This window comes from Daucus carota, chromosome 8, assembly GCF_001625215.2.
Source record: "Daucus carota subsp. sativus chromosome 8, DH1 v3.0, whole genome shotgun sequence".
Lineage (NCBI taxonomy): Eukaryota > Viridiplantae > Streptophyta > Magnoliopsida > Apiales > Apiaceae > Daucus > Daucus carota.
The window spans coordinates 20,350,110-20,376,406 of record NC_030388.2 but is presented as its reverse complement, the minus strand read 5'-3'; the positions used below and the strand labels follow the sequence as shown (position 1 = coordinate 20,376,406).

Genomic DNA, 26,297 nt, shown 5'->3' with positions numbered 1-26,297 from the left:
CTCTTGGTGGTACAGGCTCTGAAGACAAGGGGAAGATATCAATTTGAGGTTGGCTCAATTCTGGAAAGCTTGCCAAGACATTCTTTCGTCTAGAAGTAAATATCAGAGTATCCCATGTTAGAAGGCTAGCAAACAAGGCAGCGCACTTAATGGCTCGAGTTCCTTGTTCGCTCAATAGCTACAACATTTTCGAGGCTCCTCCACCTTCTTTGTTGGAGATAATCATGTATGAATCTTTTGAGAATCAATGCTATATGGTTTTTCTGTTTCAAAAAAGAAAAAGAAAAAAAAGAAGCTTCTCTAGCCCTTTGACAAAGCGGTTGTCACTTTTCACCCCTTGCAGCTTCCACAAACAAAGTCTTACTCCTATTGTTCATAAAGGAACAGTTTCCAGGGGATTACAACATCACTGAAATATTCTCTTGCAACAGAGAATCTGTCTGTTATAATTTACAAACAGCATAGAAGAATGTAAAACTCCAGACTGTTGATCCCTTCTATAGAAGAGTTTGTACAAGCTGACGATCTACTTTACATCAATCCACAACTCCTGTGTAAAGAATTTCCGGTTTCTAGTACATGCTTATGTATGAATATCTAAGCTAAACAGTGACCCATCCGGTGAAGTTTCCTGTTTGTTTCAACTTGAGAAGATATATTATTTACACGTCGTGATTGTTCAACTATAAGTTTATAAGTCGAGGGATGCTCACGTGCTACAAGAGAGTATTCGTCTCCATATTGCTGCATTCCTTCAAGTAGTAACTGCCATATCAAAACTCCTGCTCCGGCCTCTCTTCTCTTTGCGGATTCATAGATTTTGTCATAAACTTGTTTTAGCAGAATATCTCTGTCATACGGTCCATCTAATTTCTTTCTTAGAGGAGAGCCAAATTCTGAAAACAGAACTGGTTTTTTCAACACATCCTGGCCATCTCTTATATGCGCATCCATCCAATGTGAAAGATAATCTACCTTTGCATTTAAATCAGAAAGTGGGATCCTGTATCAGAGCAAAGGAAGCAAAACTAGTATTATCTAAAAAGAAGATAGTAGAATTGTATATACTTCAGCTCAACGCGGTAAGTGTGGAAATAAAGTTCTTTGAACACAATACACTTGACAATTAAGTTCACTAACCAGCTATGGGGATAGGCATGAACTGAAGCAAAATCTATGTTTTCAATTGCTGAGTTCTGTATGAAGTCTGATCCAAGTGACGCTGCCCATTTTCCAGGATTTACAGTGGATTTCTCGGTTGTTTTAAGACCATAAAACCCTTCTAGTCCGACAGTCAGAAGATGTTTGTTGTCCAAACTTTTGACATATGCAGCCATCTCTGTTATCCAATTCTGTTTGTAGGTAAAACGACATCTCAAGTTTACAATATAAACGACAGAGTGACATAATAATACATTGTACGAACAACATGCATCACAACTGCATCATGAGTGTGAAGATAGACTTCAACAATAAGGAACCGCAGTTACTAACTGTAAATAACTAATTTCCTTGTAATGATTTTCAAGAAAATGATGCACAATTAAGATGGTTCTTCTTATAAGACAACCTAAATCACCACAGCTGTACTTCAATCTATTAAATAGGTGCAACATAAAAGGAAAATGCATCTAAAACTTTTATGATCATTCACCTCAAGAGCAGGAGCAGATGAACTTGATTCACACCGAGGCTCATTTATCAGTTCCCAAGCAAAAATAGCCGGTTCTTCAGAATATTTAACCCCACTTAAAGAGTTCCTTCGTGTCACAATAGCCTGGATTATAGACATAGAGTAAAACAGTAAGATAAATATTTTTTCTAAGCATTCAGTTCTAAAGAGCTCATCTTATACTTTTTCTTTAAGGAAAAGTGATCAGCATCCCCTACCTTGACATAAGCTTTGTAATAATTTTTGATGACAGTGTTGGAGAAAAACGAATCATTTGATGAAGATACATTAATTCCAGCTTCTTTTGCCCACCTGACATACTGAGCTTTTCCACCAAATGCATTCAGATTGTTTACAAGACTTAGAATCAACTGAATCCTATGTCTCCTTGCTTCTACTATCACATAATCTAGCCCCTGAAAATTCATCTGTTACTTATAGTGACATATAACTATATAATTAGACAAGTCACTCAACATTAAAACACTAACCATAAGAATATACAAAATTATCCATTGTAGTCATAAAACATACCGGTTCAGGTTCGCTTAACCAGATGAAAATGAAATCGGAACAATAAAAATTGTATAATCATTCTCTGTGATAAAAATAAGCGTTTTGTAAACTAAGTTAGATTGTATTTGAACCTTTAGTTTTATATATACATGGTACCTAACCAAAAATCGAATAAAAAATTTAGACAAGATCATTTCAACTGCAAGAACAAACAAGGTGGGCAGTACTGTCGGTGCCAACTGCCAAGGTGAGTCAAAAACAATACTCTCCCGTCCCTTTTTAGTTGTCATATTTGCAAAAAGAAAATTGTCCCTAGATAGTTGTCTCATTCTTGTTCCAATATAAATTTATACCTATTTTTCCATACTTACCCCTTGATTGTTAGTTCTAATGTTTAACTTTACCACCAATATACTCTCTTATGACTTAGTAGTATATAATACGAAAAATAAGGGCATACATGGAAACAACTTACAACATTTAATTTTTCATGTGTATTTTTTACAAACGTGACAACTAAAAAGGGAGGGGAATAACAGATTCAATCGGAAACTCACAAACAACAAAATTGATTCAAACAAAACAAACCTTAAAGACCCTTTCATTAAAAACGCCAGGCGAGACTTGCAGAGCATTAGGACCATCACCATCACTAAAAGCCCAAGTCCTACACACACTCATCCCCATTCCAGCTCCTCTCCTCATCATCTCAGAAACTCGCCATTTCGATCGACCACTCAAACTATTTTGCATCAACCAATAAGAATTCCACCCATTAACATAAAAATCTTGGACACAGGAATTTGAGCCAGCCTTGATCACAAATCTTGTGGAGTTAACTCCCACGAAACTCATCTTGGGTTGCCAGATATAATAAACCGGAAATTGTAGGTGATCATGGAAGTTGTAGTAGAGGATGGATACCAGGGAGAAGATGCCGAGAACATGGTAGAATTTTATGTGTTTCGAACAAAGATTCATGGCTGTTTTCTTGGATTGTAATACTAGGAAAAGAGTTGTATGTAATAATAATATGTGTGACCTTGAGGTTAGTTTTTGTTGTCTGAATGACAGAGGGTGATGGGGAGTTTGGTTGGTTTACTAGGCGGGGAAATTATTGGAGTACTTTTTCTGTCTTTCTTTGGTCAATGGTTGACTTTTTTTCTTTCATTAGAAAATACAACTGAAAATATGTATGAAATGATGGTGATATATTTAAGGGAAAAAAATGGAAAATAGTGTGATAAAGATATTTTGTTTTCCTTTGAATTTGAAGCATCAGGTAAAGATGTTGATAATGATAAAGAAATATTTTTATTTTTTTATGACATAGTACCACGTATTTTTTGTTAGGAAAGATGTCACAATAGGATGGAATTCAGCAAAGAAAATCGAAATTGGAATTTTTTAGTTCATTATATTTAAGAACTATTGTTTTAGCGAAGAAAACTGAAATCCAATTTTTTAGGATTATTTAAAATCTGATATGATTTTAATTTAAAATCTGATCTGATATTTTTCAACAGAATTTTTTAGGATAATATTAATGTTTCAATTGAATATTCCTATAAAATTCAAATCAAAATATAATAATTTTTCATAAATGAAAAATCTTTAAGAATGTCAATTGAATATACATCATCACGTTTTTGTCGTTGGTTCAAAATATGATAATACAATAAAAAATAAAAAGAAATTTACAAAAATATCTATATTTTCAAATATATGGTCAAAATTGTGAAAGAAATTGTAAGACTAGTTAAAAGCAGTTTGTTTAAATATTGCAATTGAAGTAGTGTGTTGCACCATATTTTTGATTTTTTTTGTAATGGTGATACTTTTTAAAAAGGTCCAAAAAGAAATTCCTCCGGTTTTTTGATTGTTTTTCTTAAAAATTGTCCAAGATAATAGTTTTTTATCCCCATTAACCGACATTTTAGAATGAAAATCAAGAGAGTAAAGAACAAAGAATAGAGTACAAACACCACAGTGATTTTTCGATGGAGTTTTTTTTTTTTTTTTTTTTTTGACGAATTTCGATGGAGTTTTAGTGTAGATGAACAACAAACAGAGTTTAGCCACAGTATAATAAGAGGTGAACCCCTGGAGGGCTGTCCTCATTTTTCACAAATTACAGTTCCCTCTTCTCCTCAAGACCTCAACTACTGACTTTGCTAATATACTTTAAGATAAATGAAGTATTTTACTTTTATATCTGAAATATGTAACAGTTTTCATTTTAATTCTAGATGGCAGTACAGTTTTCATCATATATCTTAACAGACCTTATTTCTGCAGCATTCTGTATGAAGTTTCTCAGGATCATAACCATAATAGATAAAGCTAATATCATGATTTCGATCAACATACAGCAAAAAAGATTTTACGCCATAATCTGTCTCAAACATCTAACCAGATACAGATTCTCCCGTCAGGAAGGTTTTCAAGGAATTGAAGGCACAATTTTCCCAGAGCATGTACCAAAACCCACATTGTAACCATTCCCCTGCAAATAAATCAAGCAGCAGATGAGTGGTGGTACGTATACTGCATCAACTTAAACTTAGCATGGTAGAATAATACAATTTTCTTCAATCATTAGAGAAAACAGATAGCGGCAACTCATGAATTCATAGGGTGACTAATGATATACAACAGAATCCCTCTAGCTTATTGATTAGTTATGTCAACAATTATGTATTACTTTAGGATTCTTGCACTACTTGATAAGAAATACTTAATAAGCACATAGGAAAGAGCTGAACAAAATTTCAGAAACAACCTTGCAACAACCAGTGAAAATAACTTCATCTCCATCTTCTAGAAACTTGCGACTTGTCCCTCCTAAAGAAACATTTTTTTGTCCATTCCATGTCAACTCCAGTAAGCATCCATATGATTCTGGTTCCTGTTAGAAAACCCAGTGGTCATTAAGTTTCATCAACTATAAATATATCCATCTTTTGTATAATTTATACTAATAACAGATATAAATATAATTTACTTTAAGTTTCTCGAAATAGAGTCCAATACAACATTTAGTCAAATTACATCAATTAAATTCAAGAATTAGTGCAATGTGCTAATTTTGATTTATACAAAACATAAATATAGTAAAATTTGTTACAACTACCGGGTTATCAGTATAATTGTTATGTGCATATTTTCCTTGGCGAAATAGAGTTTACAAGGTTGATAAACACTAAAAGACTAGAAACTCTGTTGTACGATTAAGAGAACATATAAGCTTTGTAAATAATATGTATACAAGACATCAAAACAGATTGAGAATTCATATAGAAAACTCTTACTGGTCCACTTATTGTGCCAGTTCCAAGAAGATCACCAGGCCTCAAATTACAACCATTTATAGTATGGTGAGCAAGTTGTTGGGTCACTGTCCAATACCTGTACCATAGATCAGGAAAATGACAACCCTGAATAGAACTAATAAGTAACACCAAGTGGCAGCAATTTAAACTAATATGACATGGAGCTGAAGAATAATACAGATATGCAGTAGTTTAAAATATAGCAGTGGACTTTTTCAATTGACCACAAATAGTAGCGGACTTGAGAGAACTATAATTAAAAAATTATGAGATTCGTTAAGAGTTAAGCAACTAATAAGGCAAATTCCTTACAGGTGATTGAAGTTACTCCTTGTGACAACATATGATGTTTCTTCTCCAGCTGGTCTAATTTGAACCTTAAAGCAAAGTGTGAAGCTGATTATTGGTCTACTAGAAATCTGAGGCTTTATAAATGTAGTTAAAATAGATGTGAACAAAAAGTAAGTTTAGCATTGGTTTTAAGCATCATACTGAAAAGGATCTGAGAACTAATAATGTGAGACACTGGTAGTACAGTATTTTTATTATGAGTAGCTGTGAACTTACCTCCAAAGAAATGTCATAATTCTTGGAATTTTTTTCTGCAAGATATGGCAAGGGACTAGGATTCTGCAATCAGAAAAAATGATAAACTGGAAGAGGAAATTTCACAAACTCCACTGATCTTATAACTAAAAAGGGATAAGTTACCTGCTGAGGAGCATCACAACCAAAAGGTTGTAAAGCATCTAAGGTTACAATCCAAGGAGATATAGTTGTCCCTTTAAGAAAAAGAGTTATCATAATTTTAAATTATGCCACTTAACCTTTACATTACTTGATTTGAAGCAAATAAAAAACAAAGCACTTGGCAAAAAAATAAAAGAACAATACCGAAACTTTTTCCAAGGAAAGGACCAAGAGGTACATATTCCCATGCCTGAATATCTCTAGCTGTTTAATATAAAAGAAATATAAATTAAATTCTCGGTATACAAATCATAGGGTTAAATTTACCAAGGGATATGAACTTGACTCAATTTATACCACTCCAGTCATTCATCAGTACTAGTCCAAATATATGCTCTGCAGCCTCATTAACATCAACAGGCTCTCCTAACCTGTTACCAGGTCCAACCACAGCAGCCTTGGAAGATTTACAGATAGTAAAATAAATTTAGTTACAAGTTATGGGAGGAAAAAATATACAATAAACTACATTAAAACGATATGGAAGAGAATAAATAGGAGATACAAGCATCAATAAATCTATAATCTTCCAAACTTTCACTGTATTAATAATAAATGCCAAAATTTAAAAAAAAGAGAAGAAAAGACGTCCTTTAATGGGGAAAGGCCTGATACATTAGAAAGTGTCGACATACTAACCATTTCTAGCTCAAAGTCTAGCTTTCGTGAAGGCCCAAAATAGGGTGAGTTGCCAGATGGATGACCTTGACCTCTGGGAAAAGAATTAAAAAAAAAAGTCAGAGATGAGTTATTAGGAGCTCTCAATCTAAAGCAAGGAAATGACAATCAAAAAGTAAACTTTTCCGCCATTATGAGTAAGTATTCTGGAAACAGATATCATTCTTTATCCAAAAGAGTTAACTGAAGTAATAAACTGCCATAAAGTAATGACTGGCTAGTTACTGAAGTAATAAACTGCCATTGAGTAATGACCAGCTAGTGGATACTACTGAGCATAGAGATGTATCGATACTTTAGTCACATTATGGAAGAAAACAATTCTTTCTAACACTCATAGTGGATACATAGCACCAAGTTTCCTACCTAGGTCTGATAATATCTGTCCCTGATACTACGATAGATGATGCCCGGCCATGATAAGCAATAGGGAGGTGGAACCTGAAAACAGATGAAACTGCCAAGATAAGCACGGAATGTATGAACAAGGACATTAAACTCGTTCCAGCCTTACAGCCACAGGTGAGGTGAGTGAATTTTTGACAGCCATACCAGTTTGGATTAATGGCATTTTCAGGACCTCTAAACATCAAGCCGCAGTTCCTAGCATGATGCATAGATGAGAAGAAGTCTGTGTAATCCCCTATTGCCATAGGAAGAAGCATTTGTACCTGGGCCTATAACATCGAGAAAAATATTAGCACCGGACAGATTATACATTCGACTTAAATGAGAATATTTGATGCAAGTATGTCTTACGGCAGGTAGTAGGCCATTCTGTCTCAGACTTGCATTGTCGCGCAAAGAAGGCTCAGCAGCTGCAAAAATTGAGATTCAAAACATACCTTTAAACCATCCTTCAATTTTCTTTTTTGTTAAGCACAGGCATAATTTATAATTAGGATTTTTCCGTGTGCCCATAACTCTAATCTGCTACAATTTCTATGAGTAACATGAAAACATTGATAGATTCAATTAATCTGAAAAAGTTTACATGAGAGTAGTTTTTGTATTGTAGCACGAGCCTCCTTCCATGCAGGACGTCCCATTTCTAGGAACTTATTAAGATTTGGCTGCAATCATGTTACGAGAATGTAAGAGATTTACCAAGTTGGTCCAAGTTTTAAAACTTTAAAAGAAACACAAACTTGTTCAAAGAAAAAGCTATCATCTGTAATATATATTGATAACTGCAGGTATAATTGAATTTATCACCAAATTTATTAAAATAATACACAAATTTATCTAGCATCATTATATTGACATGTTTTATACATGAAAAAATTCAGATGCATTAGAGACTAAAATATTAATTATCGTAAAAGCTATACCATGTACTGTACTCTTTTTCTCCAAGTTATCTTCAAAAACAAAAAAAAACACCTCGTATACGAATGATAAGAAATTCGACAAATTCCACAGGAACAAAAGGTGTTCTCCATCAAAATTAGATGCCTCTTTTTGAGACAATAAGGATAGACACGATACAAACCAACTAGCATCAAAACACGCACAATCCATTCATCATAGTCACACATTTCCACCGATCATCGCCAAAGCTAGGTGAATAATGTCCCACATTTGGCAGATCAACTCAAACCCTTTACTAATGGCAATAACTTGACCATAAATGATTTCTCGAAATCAGAGTCTCCTCAACTCTTTCGTATAACAATCAACTTTACAAACTAGCTAAAAATCTTTCGACATATCATATCACACGTAAACACAAACACAACGGCGCAACTTAATAATGAAGTAATGAACTAAAAGTTGAAGTGAACAACTAATTTGAAGATTTTTTACGGTTAAAATTGGACATGTAAATTGAAACGGAGCGAGTAAACAATACATCAATTTCAACATTTCCAAAACTAAAATCGAATACTCTCTCCATTTTGAAATATAGGTCGCTTGACTTTTTAGAACACATTTCTAAGTCTTTTGACCGTAGTTAAATCATTATTTATTTATTTTTTTAAATTATAATATTAATCATATATTTTTATTCAAAAAGATAATTTTAACTATACAGTCAAGGTTATTAACTATATGGTCAATGAACTTAAAAATGTGAGCAAAAAAGTTAAACACACCGTAACATCCCGACTTTTGGAATATCAATACTAAATTCAAAACTAAAGTACAACGCTATTTATTAATCCAAAATTTTTTCACAATTACAAACGTGCTAACAATCTATAATTCAATGTGTCAAACTTATCCAATTCAAACTTCTCTCTTATATCAAATGAGCTATACAGCACAACAAACAACTAATCGATCCAACTAGTTGGCCACAGTAACATATAAAAAATATAATTTTCGATACGATAATGATATAAAGCAAATACGTTCTCAACACTTTCATTCTTATTCGAAACGATAGGACAATCACATACAGAGCGAGTAAGTAACGAGCCTCGGGAGTCGTGACACGTTAAAATGATTCCCTTATCCATAGCCTCGGGAGGCGTCACACGTTAAAATTACTACTCGGATTATAAACACGATATCTTAAATCGGTTTTTCTATGGTGTGCCCAAGGGCACACACTAAGCACTAAAACTTATAAATTTGGGAGATTTTGATTGGCTTACACTCTTTAATAATGATGGCCCCCTTGCATTTACAACAACCACACCAATCAAATCCCTCCAATTTTATAAATGTTAGTGCTTAGCATGTGCCCATGGGCACACACTAGACAAACCCATCTTAAATTATTTAATAACTCGGATTACGAACCTGATGAAAACAATCAGAGTTCGCGAGAATAGGCCCGTTGAAAAGACCAGCGGAAGCAATAACTTGAAGATCCAACACGTAATCTCCGATAGCAACGCCAGGTCGAGGTGCGGAAGATTCGTCAGGCTTGAACACGCCGTACGGCAGATTCTCCATCGGGAAATGTGAGTCCGGCGAGATTTCTAGGAATGATTTCAATGCCATAGCTGCTTAAACGGCGTCGTAAATTGAGTTACGTTTCGGACTTGTTGTGAGAGCAAAGGAGTAGACACTAGAGACTACAAGTGGAGCAGAGAGAAAGACAGAAGTTTATAGACAGAGTAGTTTGGGCGTAAAATGTAAATCCACCGACTAATACTCCCCGTGCCCCGTAGTTGTCACCATAATTCTGTGTTAGAGGCGTTTATCCGAACTTTTTTTTCACGTAATTAAAAGTGATCGAAAAATATATTTACATTCTTATTTTCAATTTTTATATAAATAAAACTATAAATATAAATTTTAATTTAAGAAAAGAATATTTTAGAAATAACTAGTGAAAATATGGTTTTTTATCACCTTAAATCATGTACAGAAAGTCAAAATGATAAAAAAAAATTGGTGGAGAGAATATTAAAATAAATACTACTCTGATGATTGTTTTGTAGAAATATAGTATTGATTTGAAATCAGCTATAGGGTTGAGATATCATGTGTTTGGTCGAATTATTAAATAAACATTTTTAATTTAAAATATTTTTAAATAATTAATTATAACTAATCTAAAATATAATTTTAATTAATACTTTAATATATCTCTGAGCTATGGATTTAGGTTTATATAAAAACTTTAATCTAATTATATAAATATAAATAAAATATAAAACAAATTTTCGATTCCTCGTATTCATACAGGGAACGCACCTCCGTACTCGGGCATGGAAAACTCATACGTCATGTTTAAGATATGAGATTTCTTTTTCTCAGCAAAACACCTGTATGGATTTGGATAAATTCGAACCAAATTTTTTTTAAAAAGTTTTGATAAGTTCTAACGAATAATAAAATGACCTTTAATTCACTCATTTATATAATTTATGTTTTAGAATTCAACTTTTATTCATATAACTATAATTTTAAATACAAATAATATTTCAATTCTCACCGGATCACGCATATTATTACTAGAACGGTCTAAATTTGCTTTTGGAGAAACATAGCCAATAACATAACAAGTGCAGTCCTATAATTTAATTGGACACTGCTAACAAGAGTCATCACATTCTTTTGTTTTGCACATATTTTCAGGAGTCATGTCTTTTGACTCGTGTCTTGATTTTCTTTTTCGGCTAAATTAGTTCCTTTATTTTTGTTACGGGTTGATGTTTAAAAAATTCGGAGCCTCCTATTTATGCAAATAATTTCTACGTCAAAACATATTTTAAAGATAAGCCATATTTAGGAGAATATTTTGCCTTACGTTGTTAAGGGCACAGGTAATACTGGGTTACGTATGCTATCCTGGAGATTTGGTTGGTGTAGTTGCCACGGTAGTAGGTATGTTGAGTGGTGCGTGATCACATAACAAATTCATTCCACTTGCTGCACGAAAATGAGATCTTTTCTTACAGTTTACGCATCTGACAAGTTTAAAGGTAAAAATGACATAAATTTTAACTTTCAAACTTACTTGTAAGCCCATCTAAAATAGAAGGGTGCTTATCCCTGGAGTCCTACGAGGTACGGCTTTACGAGCATTCATTTTATGGATCGTTGGATAAATATTTAGCGACTCACATTATATCATTTTTTTTATATATCTTGCTTTTAAAAAGCGTTAGATAAGAGATCTAACGCTTTTAACGGTAGAATTAATCTCGTTTAGCGGTTAAAAAACGCTGGATATACTAAACTTTTATTATAATCTTGGCCGCTGGATATTCATCCAACGTCCATAAAATGAATGTCGGTTAAGCCGTCGCAGTCCATTGCCAGAGACCAGAGACCGGCACCCAAAATAGAAATAAGAAAATGAAAACTATATTATTGCGCTAATCGTAAGTAAAATTTTTAACTCAAAACTAGATTAAAAGAAATTATATGATAAAATTTAAGAATAGTTTTTCTGAATACTAATTTGAGGTTTTTTTTCCCCACAAATACTCAAGTTTAGAAAGTATTTTGCGAAAAAATTATAACTTTTAAAAATCTACAAAAATACTCTCTTCCAAATAAAAAGTGCAGAAATACTATTTTTTGAATTTTTTTGTTGTAAAAATACGGAGATTGCATTTACAATAGCAACCATAAATGAGTGATTTTGGAAAACAAATTGTAAAAATTGAATTTAATAAGTTTCAAGTGACTGCAAAAGCTGAAAAATGAGCTGCGGAACCAATACTAATATAACAAAACCAACTACAAAATCGACTAAAAGCAAAAATCAACGGGAACAGGGGCATTTGCTGAGGAAACTAAAAAGACAGAAGCACTGATCGTTACTGGTGGTGGTATAATAATTTATGGTGGATATTCTAATGAATTGATCAGACAGTGGCATGGAAATAGTGTTTGTTTGTGAAATTTTGCTTCTGCTCCTATGGGTCTCGTATATGGGTTGGCTACGACAGGGGCATGATACAGTTGATAGATCTGAAAGGCAATCTGACTACAAAATACAAATTGGGTTGGTCATAATTGCCCTGTTATAAAAATGGTACTAGTTGGTAACGGTTATGTTTATAGCATGGCTACACATGGTGGGATATATTATTGGTTGATCGTTGAAGAAAGGGGTTGTCTACGGCTAGAAGGTACACGCGTTGAGTTATGGAACTGCACTCACACACTCGGGCTGGCTTGGTACTTGATGAAAATGGCATGCCAAAAACCTACACATCTCCAGCTACTGTCATCAGCACATCAGCTAATTACACTTCCGTATTATATAATCTTTATATATGTAAATCAAAAATGAATCATAATATCATATTGTCCTGATTTTCATGTGTGATGCTTTTAGTTTTATATATTTTTCAACATTATTTAAATATTAATGTGCTGGACATATGACAATGTATAATGTACACTATAGGCTTGTTATGCATCTATTGTACAAGAAACGGAGTTTGATCAAACTCAACTTGAGAAGCAGTTGGAACCATTTGACTGGTGGTTGCAGGCTCCCGCTCCTTGGTTGAGAACCAAAAAACCACAGGCTAGTCGGTAATCCTCGGCTTCCAGCTCGTGATCAACTTCTGTAGAACTTGGCCACAATAGGAGGAAAACAAAAAAAGGTTGTAATTTGTAAAGTCTCTGCACCTGGAGGCACAGCTAGCTGCAAGCCATAACATTCCTAACAGGGTATTCTTTAAAGTTGTCTTTGGGTCCTCGAGGTGTCGAAAAATAATCCTCATGCTTACCAGAGACAACTTGATGATGAACAAATCAAGAGCTTAATTGCGGCAACATTGAATACAGAGGATTCTGCTGGTAGAAGTCGGTTCTCCCATCGCATCTCAACAGAAGTGGTCCATCTTGTGTAATGTGTCATATATTGTCCTTGACATGTTTGAAAAGTATAGACAGGTACTCCCTCCGTTCTTTTTTATTAGTCGCTTTGACTTTTTAGAGGTGCAAAAAAAACATATTTATAGATATTATTTTTCGATTTTTCTTTTTCTGAAAAAAATATAAATGTTAAACTTTTATTCAGAAAAAAAGAAAATTTAAAAAAAAATATGTAGAAGTATATTTTTTGTACACCTCAAATTACGTGCACAAAGTCAAAGTGACTAATATAAAGGAACGGAGGGAGTATTTTTTTCCTTTCTATTATTATGTGATCTTTTAATTGTAGCATTCATTTTTTTTTCAAGAATTGCATCATTCATTAGTTAAGGAGACAATTGTTAGTTTTCGCTTAGTTTGGAAATATTGGGGCCGTTTGGTTGAACTTAAAATAAGTGCTTCTTGCTTAAAGTAGAAAAGTTAAAGTAGAATTTAGAAGTTAGTTAAGACTTATGAGTGATTAAAGTGTTTGGGAAAAAAGTAGAATTCCTTAAACAAAAGCTAGGAATTCTAGCTTTTTATAAGTGCTTCTCGACTTTTTACACAAACAGTACGAATAAGTACTTCTAACTTAAAACTCCATAAACGGGGCTTTTAAGCCCCGCCCAAACACCCACATTATATATGAACTTATAATTTAAAATTGTACGATGCTTGTAATTTTTAAAAATTACAAATAATGCCTCATTGTATGTTATTTTTTGACCAACTTTATTAAGAGTAGCACTATTACAAAAGGAAACAAGAGTCTAATTAATGTGGTAGAGCTGCTCTCATCAACTAGACTGAGACATATTATCTTGTGAGAGATGCCTCCGTATCTCAAGCTTGTGTTAAGTTCTCCGTGTAGGGATATTGGTGTATTTATAGTGCTATTGAGAGGAGTCTTTAACTAAATTTAGGTTTTTTTGAAGGCCAAGCTTTATCTTCCCTTGTAAGAGTTAGTTTCCACGAGGGATAATGATTCTTGAAAGCCACCCCTCTATAGAATATCATTAGGCGTTTCTAATTAGTTATATTTTCACCAAATTAATTACTCAATGTTATAAATATGTTATTATATTATAATATACTAGGCTACTAGAAAGAGAGTAGGAGAATGATTTTGTATTACTTGTGATATCTTTACAAGATCAAGTTGAGCTCCTATTTATAGGTGTACTACATGGAGGTTACAAGGAAATGGAAGATCAAAGTTCCATAGTTACAAGAATGTGAAAGACCAAAAGTGTGGAGGATGAAAAGCCAAAAGTCTATCCTTGAAAGGTCAAGGACATCCACACATATATATTATTTATAACACTCCCCCTTGGATGTCCGTCAAAATGTCTTGTTGTTGCCTTCCTGGAAAAACCCTTTGGGAGAAAAACCAAGTAAGGAACAAAAGCATTTATTTTATAATGTGCACGTGATGCTGCCTCGTTAAAAACCTTTCCAGGAAAACCCAGTGGGAAAAACCATGGATAAGGAAAAAAGAGTGCAGCGTGCATTTGCTCCCCCTCATGATAATATCAAATAATATCTTTGAGTTGATGAGCTCCTTTGTTCCAAAATTTCTCAAATATAGATGTTAAAAGTGCCTTCATTGAGTTGCGTAGCAATCATCATAAGTAGTCACCGGAGCTTTCATATATATGGTTGGTGGAGTTCCCATCCTTGCAAAATATCATAATCTTGTCATGCTGCAATGTTTTTCCAACTTTAGCCATCTTGGATTGCTGGTCAAAATATTGTGATAAGAAGTTCCTGCAACAACTCATTTCATAGCAAAAATCTCCAATATAATTTATTCAATTTTTGATCCACCGATATCATAATTGAAATGAGGATTTTGCTCCTGCAAAACTAACTTAACACCCTTATGAGATAGATTGGTGGAGATTGAATAAAATTTCAGGATTCATACGCCTTTAGAGCGAGCGATTGTTTAGCAATGAACACTAATCAAAAGCAGAAAACCTCCTTTTTGATACTCTCAGTGTTTTGATGATCACACTGCCAGCAAGCTAATAGCATAAAACTTGTGCTTGTTAGCGAGCTATCAAAGTGATATATGCATGTGCTAACAGCTTGATAAGTTTCAGTGTTATGTTCAACTGTCAGCAAGCTTACAGGATGTCATTCAGACTTATCAGCGAGCTTACAGCGTGAACAGAATAACAAATGGATAAGGATTGAAGTCGAAAAGCAAGGAGATTTATTAGGAATCGATTTGTAAGGACTTTAATATTTATATATGACTTATATAAATATTAGAGCTCAGTTTTAAATCAGAATTTCAAACAAAAACCGATTTCCTAACTTATAGGAGTTTTATCTCTTATTCGATCTTATCTAAAACTACTCCTATTTGATTTCAAATTATGGTTTTATACATAAACGTTTTACTGAGATATTTACAACGTCTCTACACTTTTACTCAGTAAAAATACATTGTTCAAACGTTCATTATTCAAGCAAATTAAACGTGAGGTTGTTAAGCCAAGAACGTTGGATAGTTTGTTGAGTTATGACCGTTTGGAATGATGGTATATAAACTTGAGTGTGGTTTCCGTTTTTAAAGAACAACAAGAACACACTTCAAGCTTCTGAAATACAACACACTTACATTGCAAAATCTTTACTTGAGCTCTAGTGCTTATATTTGATTATATATCTATATTGAGTTCATAGTTTCGGTTGTATTACACTCTTACATTGTATTGTTCAAAGTGTAAAGGTTTGTTGCTGTGTATCGAGCTTGTGAAACAAGGGAACAAGGGGATTAGTTAGCTAGAAGAGTATACTTGGGAAGTATAGGTCTTGGAGAGCTTTTGGTTCGTGGTTCAGGGGTTTCAGCAAGCTGATAACAGGAACAAGGGATAAAGGGAGTTATATTATTGAATCGTTGTGATCGTTGACATTATTGATTAATAATATAATCTCTTACCAGTTGGTAGGGGACCAGGACGTAGACCATTAGGGTTAGGGGTCGAACCTGGCTAAAATTCTCTGTGTTGCTAGCTTACTGATTATATCTGTTTTGCATTGCATCTGCATTGTTAGCTAGCTGACTGTTGACTCTGAAATTAACAGCAAGCTGTCTGTGACAGTATAAATATTCGGTAACGTTAAAAATCGGTCATATTAGCCATAACACCTATTCACCCCCCCTCTAGGTGTGTAATTTCAATTGGTATCAGAGCCAGGTTTGTACTAATACTTCTGTAACAGGAATAGTATCGATCGATATGGCTGATAACTTTCAGGGAAAGTCCGATTTTAGAGCTCCTCTCCTCACGGGTTCTGACAACTACAATTGGTGGAAAGGCCAAATGGAGGCTCATCTATCCAGAGATCCCCTAATGCAAAGAGTTGTGCAAAGAGGTCCTTATGAATATCGTGATAGCGATGGCAAAGTCAAGGATGTTGATGTTCTCACAGCGGACGAGCTATCAAAGGTTGCTGCCAATGGAAAAGCAAGGAGTACATTAATCAATGGGCTGAATCAAGCTGAATATGATAAGGTCTCGTCTCTCAAATCTGCAAAAGAAATTTGGGACGCATTGGAGACATATCACGAAGGCTCAAAGGCATTAAAGAAAGTCAAGCTCGGGAAGCTTATGAAAGAATTTGGAAGCTTTGCTATCAAGAAGGGAGAATCCATTCGAGAAAGCCAAGCTAGATTCCAAGTCACTCTCAACAGTCTTGAAAGACTTGGCAAAAAGATTCCTCAATCGGAAATCAACATGAATATTCTAAATGCTGTTCCATTCGAATATGGTGCCAAGGTCACAGCATTGGAGTCAGCTCTCAACATTGATACTATGGATCACCTGGCTATATTTGCTGAGTTGGAACAATTTGAAGCTAAGATTGAAGCTAACAGCTCAGAAAGCAGCAAGCTGCCAACAGAGAAAATGAAGAATCTTGCACTGCACTCCTCTGTCAGCAAGCTGGAAACAGATGAGGAAACAGAATCAGATGAGGATCTAGCTCTTATGTCCAGAAAAATCAAGAGAATGATTGAAAAGAAAAACAAAATGAAGCGAGAAAAGGGCAAAGCTTTTGGTGCAAAGAAAGATCCAAAGGATGATGCATGTTTTGAATGTGGCAAGAAAGGGCATTTCAAAAGGGATTGCTACAAGCTGAAAAACAAGTCAAAGCCGCCTAGACAGCAAGCTGATTACAAGAATAAAAAGAAATCCAAGGCACTTCTAACTTGGAGTGATGATGAAGATGAGTCAGCTTCTGATGAGTCTAGTGATGAGATGGTGAACTTGGCTCTTGTTGGTCTCGATGGCTCAATTGATACAACGGATTCAGATACGGACACTAACAGTGAGGTAAACTCTATTAATTCTGAATTACATGCTATTGATACAACTACTTGTGAACTAACCATGCAGGATAAGAGTTGTTCATCAATAATGGAACTCATTGATCTTAAGAATGAGAATTATGAGCTCGAGAAAGAAAACGTTCATTTGAAGAAAGTCATAGGTGATTTCTTGAATGAAAAGAGTGCCAAAGCTAGTAGTGGAATCATTGCTGCCCTCAAGGAACAGATCTCACAACTTGAAGGGAACAACTTGCAAATCCAAAGAAGGAATGATACACTCATGAAGGAACTCAGCTCGCTGAGAGCAGATCTTAAAGCTAAGGATGTAAGCTTGGAGGCATTCGAGTTGAGCAAAACACAAAGCTTAGCCGAAATCTCTATTCAAGCTGAAAAGATCAAATCATTGGAGCAAGAAGTCAAGGATCTTCAGAAAGCCATGGGAAAGTTTGTTCAAGGAGAAGAAAGTCTCAAATCTATAATGAAACAAGCTAAAGGTTCTCATGACAAAGGAGGCATTGGTGCAGCTTCTACATCCACATCTTCAATGAGATATGAAGGGAAAAATGGCATTCCATACAATTATGCCATGCCTTGGGTGACTTGTCACAAGTGTGGAAAGAAGGGCCATCTTGCTAATAATTGTCCAATGAAGAATTCTCAATCAGCAAGCTGGGAAAGGAAGTCAGCTCACAGACAGTATGCTGACAACAGAAACAGACAGAAGACAGCTCCAAGACAGTATGCTGATAAGACCAGGAGAACATGGAAGAAGAGTTCTAAAGTGGTCCAAATGTGGATCAAGAAATCTGATCTAAATGTTCTATATGTTTTATCAACTAACACTGCTGGACCCAACAAAATATGGGTACCAAAACGTTGAGTGTTTTGTGTTTGTTTTGTAGGTTTGTCTCGTGTCTAAAGTAAAGCCAAATCAATGGATATTGGATAGTGGATGCACTAGGCACATGAGTGGAGACAAATCTCAGTTTCTAAGCTTGAAGATGAAGAAGGGTGGTCGTGTCACAATTGGTGATAGCAAAACTCTTCCTATTCTTGGCAAAGGAACTATAGGTAATAGTATCATTTCTATTAACAAGGTACAATATGTTAAAGGTCTTACTTATAACTTGCTTAGTATAAGTCAGTTATTTGATGATGGTCATATTGTTAACTTTGGTAAGGATGAATGTACTATACTTGTTGGTGCTAACAAAACTCCTCTAGTTGCAAAACGAGAAGGAAATATATATGTTTTGAACTTTGAAGAACAGGAGGCAGGTGTTTGTTTAGCAGCTGTGGATAATAATCCGGAAATTTGGCATAGAAGGCTTGGACATGCTCATATGGATCATCTCAGCAAGCTGTCAGCAAAGAAGCTTGTTCGAGGACTACCAAAGCTTAAGTATGTCAAAATGGAGACGTGTTCTGCTTGTCAATTGGGAAAGCAAACAAGGACTCCACATAAGGCAAAGAAAATGGTATTCGAAGTGATCATGGTGGGGAATTCCAAAAAGACTTCATTACTTATTGTGAAGAAAGAGGAATCTCACATGAGTTCTCAGCACCTCGTACACCTCAGCAAAATGGAGTTGTAGAGCGTAAGAACAGGTCCTTACAAGAAACAGCTAGGACATTGCTGCAGGAGAGCAAGCTGCCAAGAAGCTTTTGGGCAGAAGCTGTCAACACAGCAAGCTATGTTCTTAACAGAGTGCTTATCAGGCCAATTCTCAACAAAACTCCTTATGAATTGCTAAGGAAAAAGAAGCCTAATATCAGCTATTTCAAGGTTTTTGGATCTAAGTGCTTCGTACTCAAAACCATTGATAGGGATGGTAAATTCGACTCTAAATCTTATGAAGCTATATTTTTGGGTTATTCTTTAACAAGTCGTGCTTATAGAGTATATAATCTTGCTAAACATACTGTTGAAGAGTCTATTGATGTTGCATTTCAAGAGTCTACTGATGATCTAGCAAGGGATGAGGAAGAATGTGCAGGTACAGGTACTAGCAGCAAGCTGACAGTGCAGGAAACTGGAAATCAGCAAGCTGACAAGTCAACTGCCAAAACTTCAGAAGGCAATAAAGCTACTGAATCCACTCCATCTCTTGAAGAAACTTTGGATAAGATGTCTAAGCTCACATTGGATGAATCCAGAGGTCAAACTTCATCAGCAAGCCAAAATGTTGTTGATCAGACTCCTCCTAGGCAGACTACAAGGAATGAAGAGGTCATAGCTCAACATAATCTACCAAAGTCAACTAGAACAGTGAAGAATCATCCACCTCAGTTGATCATTGGAGATAAATCAGCTGGAATCAAGACAAGGAAAGCTCAAGCCAACATTTGTGCTTATGCTGCCTTCATAGCTCAAGAGGAACCAAAGAATGTTCAAGAAGCTTTACAAGATGAAAATTGGATCATGGCAATGCAAGAAGAACTCAACCAATTTGAAAGATGTGATGTTTGGGAACTTGTAGATCCACCAGGGGATGCTTCAATTGTTGGAACCAAATGGGTATTCAAGAATAAAGTTGATGAATTTGGTACTATCACTCGAAACAAAGCTAGACTTGTTGCACAAGGATACAATCAGCAAGAAGGAATTGATTTTGATCAAACTTATGCTCCGGTTGCAAGATTGGAATCTATTAGGATGCTCTTATCATTTGCATGCTACAAGAAGTTCAAGCTACATCAAATGGACGTCAAAAGTGCATTCTTAAATGGATATCTAAAGGAAGAAGTCTATGTCAAGCAACCACCAGGATTCGAGGATGAAAAATATCCCAACCGTGTCTACAAGCTCAAGAAGGCACTATATGGATTAAGGCAAGCACCTCGGTCATGGTATGAAAGGCTAAGTGAGTTTTTGATCAAAAATGGTTTCATTAGAGGTAAAATTGATCCTACTTTGTTTACCATCATTAAAGGTCAAGATATATTAGTTGTTCAAATATATGTGGATGATATTATATTTGGATCTACTAATGATTCTTTGTGTAAGTGGTTTTCAAAGTGCATGCATAGTGAGTTTGACATGAGCATGATGGGAGAGCTCAATTATTTCTTGGGGCTCCAAATTAAGCAAACTCCAGAAGGAATTTATGTGCATCAATCCAAGTATATCAAGAATCTACTCAAAAGATTTGGATATGAGAATATCAAGGCGAAATCAACACCGATGAGCGTTGTCAGCAAGCTGACAGCAGACGAAAATGGTAAAGATGTTGATATTCGAATGTATAGAGGTATGATTGGAAGTTTACTTTATCTTACAGCCTCTAGACCTGATATTATGTATAGTGTTTGTGTTTGTGCTAGATTTCAAGCAAAACCAAAGGATTCTCACTTACAAGCTGTCAAAAGAATATTTAAATATTTAAGTGGAACCATTACTTTGGGCTTATTCTATCCTATCACAAATGCTTTTGATCTTGTTGGGTATAGTGATGCAGATTATGCAGGTAGTCAAACTGATAGAAAAAGTACAAGTGGTGTTTGTGCATTTTTGGGTCAAAGCTTAGTTTCTTGGTTAAGCAAGAAGCAAACTTCAGTTGCTCTATCTACGGCTGAGGGGGAGTATTTAGCAGCTGGTAGCTGTTGCTCTCAAATGCTATGGATGAGACAACAATTGAAGGATTTTGGAATCAAATGCAAGCAAACTCCTATCTTTTGTGACAACACAAGTACAATCAACATTTCAGAAAATCCAGTCAATCATTCAAGGACAAAGCATATTGATGTTCGACATCATTTTCTGAGAGACAATGTTGCAAAAGGTGCTGTCAAGCTGATTTTTGTGGCTACAGCAGATCAGCTAGCTGACATCTTCACAAAACCTCTTCCTGAAGAACGTTATGTTGTGCTGAGAAGGGAATTGGGTATGTGTGATGTGCAGTCAGCAAACTAATAAGCTTGATCCGGGTACTATCAGCTTACTCTTAGTACTTTACATATTGATAGTTATTTTTGCATGCGGGTCAGTTCAAGAGTTTGTAGTTCATTTCACTTCATAAATTATCTATCCGTTATGTGCTGATTTACATGAATTAATGTGTTGAATTTTTCTACGTGATTATGTGTTAATCTATGCTAAGTTTTAAAATTCAAATTTTTGTTAGCTATTTAAGTGGAAATCTGCTGAGATATGTTATTAGATTGTGTCAGGATAATTTTCTCTAAATATATCATGTCGTTTATAACTAAAATTAGTTTTACAAATATTATCCCTAAATCCTCTCCCGAGATCATTATCAAAAGATTTTTAAAATCTATCATATCTCCGAGTCTATACAGTTTCCTCTTTAAAAGCTCTCAACAACCCTCTAGGGTTTTATCTCTCTTCAACAATCGCCTCTTTCAATTAACGATTGCGACGATCGGTGCTCGTGTTGCGATGAAGAAGAAAACTAGGGCTTCGATGAAGACTCCAACCTCTGCATCAACTGTCACTAAGCGGAGACTCATTGACGAGGATGACACCGAGTTGGATGCTGAGTTGGTTGATGTTGAAAGCAGTGATGAACAGTCGGGTGTTCGCAAAGTAGAGAAATCAGGAAAGAAAGCTCGCATGTCGGTTGAAGAGAAGACCGAGGGTCAGGGTCTTGAGGATCGGAAAATTATTTTGGGAAAGCCATTGTCTGGTAAGGCTTTCTTCAACTGTGGTGTGGTTAAGTTGTTTAGTAATTTAGGCTTTGAATCTTTCTTGGTTGATATGCCTAAACTCTGTTACCCATCGCTTGTTCGTGAATTTTATTCACAACTATCTGAAAATGCTTCTGGTCAGTATGTGTCTTTTGTTGCTGACACTAAAATCACTCTGTCTCCACTATTTTTGAATGCTATTCTGAAAACCCCTCCCTCACCAGTTTCAATTTACACTAAAAGAGGTTTTAAGCAGTTGGATGATTTTAGTGTTAAGGATCAGTTTCATGTGTTGTTTGGGGCTGATGGACCTACTGAAACATTTCCCTCTACTACTCAAATCCTTTCTTTGGCTCATGCTCTGTTTAGGGTATCCATTGATAATGTGTGTCCTAGATTGGGAACTAGGTCTAATTTATCTGCTCAGGATGTGATTGTTGTTTCTATGTTATTATCTGGCAAGTCTTTTGACATTGGGGAGTTGATACTGAAAAATATGATTGGGGCTATTGAGGGTAAGTCGAACACTGGACTACCCTATGGTTTGTTGTTGACTCGAATTTTCGAGTGGTTTGGAGTTGGTCTGGATGGAGTTGAGAGTATACAGGCCAAAGAGTTTCTCGATGGTAAGTGTCTCACTCAGTCCAATCTGAAGCTTGAGAAAGATGGGACTTTATCAGTTGTCGAAGTTCCACCTCCACCTCCGATTCAATCTATTCCTGCTGGTGTTGATCTGGGTATTTCTGCGAAGGAGATTCTGGATTACATGGAGGAATTGAGATCAAACCATAAGCAGTTGGTGGATGGTCAGAAACAGCTTTCTGAACAAATGGAGGAGCTGTCCAATCAGTTTGATTTTTGGAAGGATATTGTCTTTGGAGGAAAAACTGGTAATTCTCCAGAGAAGTGTAGTTCTGGAAGTTTTGGGTATGAGTTACGCAAGAGGATGTTTGGGTCTTGCGGGTCTTCTGATGTCAAGTTCACTTTTACTTCTACTGAGGATGGTACTGATAGTCCTAGGCCACGTACTGCCATGGATGCTCTTAAGGAGGCTGCAGGTACTGATTCTGAGTTGGCTGCTGCTGGAAATCTTATGCTGGAACAGAATCGCATTGCTGTGGAGCTTGCCAAGAAGCTGGATTCTGAGAAGGAGAAAACTGTGGACGATGACGAGGCTTAAGTTTCTCACCTTTTAGATGATTAAGGGGGAGAAGATTTAGGAACTTTAATATCTATCTAAAATAATACTTTACTTAAGTGTTTGCTGGTTGCTTAAGTACTTATTGGCCCTATTATGTTTGTTTCAGACTAAGTTGTTTGTTGGTGTTGAATTTGGTCCTCAGGTGGTTTATCCTGAGTTGAATTTGTTTTTGGATAATTGTTGGATACCGGGTGGTTTATCCTGGTTAGGATTATATTTAAATTATCTATGCAAGTGCTTTATTTGATATCTTGTTGCATAATTGTCATATTTGTTATACTTGCTTTATATGCTATATTTGTTAAAGTTTTAATGATATTAGATTGCTGTATTCAGGGGGAGTATTATTACTTTTCCTAAATATGGTGTAATCATCAAAAAGGGGGAGATTGATACTCTCAGTGTTTTGATGATCACACTGCCAGCAAGCTAATAGCATAAAACTTGTGCTTGTTAGCGAGCTATCAAAGTGATATATGCATGTGCTAACAGCTTGATAAGTTTCAGTGTTATGTTCAACTGTCAGCAAGCTTACAGGATGTCATTCAGACTTATCAGCGAGCTTACAGCGTGAACAGAATAACAAATGGATAAGGATTGAAGTCGAAAAGCAAGGAGATTTATTAGGAATCGATTTGTAAGGACTTTAATATTTATATATGACTTATATAAATATTAGAGCTCAGTTTTAAATCAGAATTTCAAACAAAAACCGATTTCCTAACTTATAGGAGTTTTATCTCTTATTCGATCTTATCTAAAACTACTCCTATTTGATTTCAAATTATGGTTTTATACATAAACGTTTTACTGAGATATTTACAACGTCTCTACACTTTTACTCAGTAAAAATACATTGTTCAAACGTTCATTATTCAAGCAAATTAAACGTGAGGTTGTTAAGCCAAGAACGTTGGATAGTTTGTTGAGTTATGACCGTTTGGAATGATGGTATATAAACTTGAGTGTGGTTTCCGTTTTTAAAGAACAACAAGAACACACTTCAAGCTTCTGAAATACAACACACTTACATTGCAAAATCTTTACTTGAGCTCTAGTGCTTATATTTGATTATATATCTATATTGAGTTCATAGTTTCGGTTGTATTACACTCTTACATTGTATTGTTCAAAGTGTAAAGGTTTGTTGCTGTGTATCGAGCTTGTGAAACAAGGGAACAAGGGGATTAGTTAGCTAGAAGAGTATACTTGGGAAGTATAGGTCTTGGAGAGCTTTTGGTTCGTGGTTCAGGGGTTTCAGCAAGCTGATAACAGGAACAAGGGATAAAGGGAGTTATATTATTGAATCGTTGTGATCGTTGACATTATTGATTAATAATATAATCTCTTACCAGTTGGTAGGGGACCAGGACGTAGACCATTAGGGTTAGGGGTCGAACCTGGCTAAAATTCTCTGTGTTGCTAGCTTACTGATTATATCTGTTTTGCATTGCATCTGCATTGTTAGCTAGCTGACTGTTGACTCTGAAATTAACAGCAAGCTGTCTGTGACAGTATAAATATTCGGTAACGTTAAAAATCGGTCATATTAGCCATAACACCTATTCACCCCCCCTCTAGGTGTGTAATTTCACTTTTAATAAATCTGTAATTATATCAAAACGTGTATGATAAAACATGTTGTAGTTTACTTAGATACGGTACTTCAGGATCGAGAATTTTTTTCAAGTGTTCACAAAAGTTGGTGTACTATCGTGTATTTATAATCCTTCTGGGATTCACGTATGACAATATATCATTCATCCAAGAGCAATTCATCTTTCAATATATACACCAAGAAACACTTTATCACATAATATAACATATAGTGTTTTAATCAGTTGCAACTCAATTCAATGTTAACTAGAAACACATTCTAGTTCCCATCTTCTCTGGCCAGAGACTTTATGAGTTGTCACCTATAATTTGATATACAATTATAACATGTAATTTGTGTTGAACTGCTGGTCCGAATCTCTTTTTCATTTGAGAGGGTATAGTTCTCGAGAGTTTGTTGTACTGCTTCTGGCAGTTAAGATCTTTCTAGGATGATTATTGTCAAGTGGGTTGTATAAAACTTAATCTGAACCTTCACATATTGCGAGACTATTTCGCAATCAAATAATCATTTCCACCACAAATACTATAACTCTTCATGACCAATACAAGGTCATCATACAATTATCTGAATTTCACATTCATAATTTTATTTTATTTTTTGAAACTTCATTTCGTTTTCACACAAAAATCATTCATATCCCACTGACTTGACACCTTTAGGTGTGTTAACCGCAGTTTCAAATATTTCTCTATTTTTAAGAGATATGATTCGTAGGGTGCACAACTTCAGGTGTGAGAGGACTACTGGTCCAAATAATTTTCTTTATAATTGCCTCCATTATATCCTTTATTCTTTGGCCAATTTTATCGATATATTCTAACAGATTCTATTTTATGATCCTCATTATTATCAATAACCTCAAGTTCTATAAATATCATCGACGTCGATTCGATTTATGGTTCCATTTTATTCTGGACAAGACATAATATATCGAGATCTCAATATTTTTCATTACTTTTATCATCCCAAGTTTGTCATGTCTATAATCTCTTCCGGAGATCCTTCAAAAATTATTGATTTCTCAATCTAGCCTTCATCAATTATTGCTCCTTTCACCTTTTTTTTTTGTATAATATGGAACCAAATTGCCTATCACGCTTCAGGCGTTCTTTAGACATAGTAGTATCTTGAGGTTTTCCTTCTGCAACATTAATATCATAGGAGCATATGTAGCCGTTTTTTTGTGCCATAGTCACTATTTTTGGTCATCAAAATGAATTATCCATTGAACTTCTGGTTCATATTCTTTGTTTTGAGGATCA

At 35.2% G+C, this 26,297-nt stretch overlaps 2 protein-coding genes across 2 annotated transcripts; both read right to left on the bottom strand.

The window, feature by feature from the left end:
- Positions 1-344: 344 nt before the first annotated feature.
- On the bottom strand, positions 345-3,279 carry LOC108198714 (mannan endo-1,4-beta-mannosidase 6). The gene is made up of 5 exons (XM_017366491.2): positions 2,777-3,279; positions 1,891-2,088; positions 1,655-1,777; positions 1,141-1,352; positions 345-1,003 (listed from the first exon to the last, which is right to left on the bottom strand). Exons 1-5 carry the CDS (start codon positions 3,167-3,169, stop codon positions 598-600), a joined length of 1,332 nt encoding a protein of 443 aa, XP_017221980.1. The 5' UTR covers positions 3,170-3,279; the 3' UTR covers positions 345-597.
- A 1,209-nt stretch (positions 3,280-4,488) lies between these two features.
- On the bottom strand, positions 4,489-10,072 carry LOC108197141 (fumarylacetoacetase). The gene is made up of 14 exons (XM_017364654.2): positions 9,697-10,072; positions 7,943-8,021; positions 7,708-7,766; positions 7,501-7,625; positions 7,315-7,389; positions 6,910-6,982; positions 6,568-6,667; positions 6,415-6,474; positions 6,232-6,302; positions 6,088-6,150; positions 5,833-5,897; positions 5,500-5,596; positions 4,971-5,096; positions 4,489-4,694 (listed from the first exon to the last, which is right to left on the bottom strand). Exons 1-14 carry the CDS (start codon positions 9,898-9,900, stop codon positions 4,632-4,634), a joined length of 1,260 nt encoding a protein of 419 aa, XP_017220143.1. The 5' UTR covers positions 9,901-10,072; the 3' UTR covers positions 4,489-4,631.
- Between the last annotated feature and the right edge of the window lie 16,225 nt (positions 10,073-26,297).

Coding starts and splice junctions, on each gene's coding strand:
- LOC108197141 (XM_017364654.2), bottom strand. CDS start 9,900: ATGGCATTGAAATCATTCCTAGAAATCTCGCCGGACTCACATTTCCCG. Junction 6,475..6,567: donor ACTGATGAATGACTGGAGTG/GTATAAATTGAG, acceptor TATATTAAACAG/CTAGAGATATTCAGGCATGG. Junction 6,151..6,231: donor GTTGTGATGCTCCTCAGCAG/GTAACTTATCCC, acceptor TTCTGATTGCAG/AATCCTAGTCCCTTGCCATA.
- LOC108198714 (XM_017366491.2), bottom strand. CDS start 3,169: ATGAATCTTTGTTCGAAACACATAAAATTCTACCATGTTCTCGGCATC. Junction 2,089..2,776: donor TTAATGAAAGGGTCTTTAAG/GTTTGTTTTGTT, acceptor ATGAATTTTCAG/GGGCTAGATTATGTGATAGT. Junction 1,353..1,654: donor CATCTGCTCCTGCTCTTGAG/GTGAATGATCAT, acceptor ACCTACAAACAG/AATTGGATAACAGAGATGGC.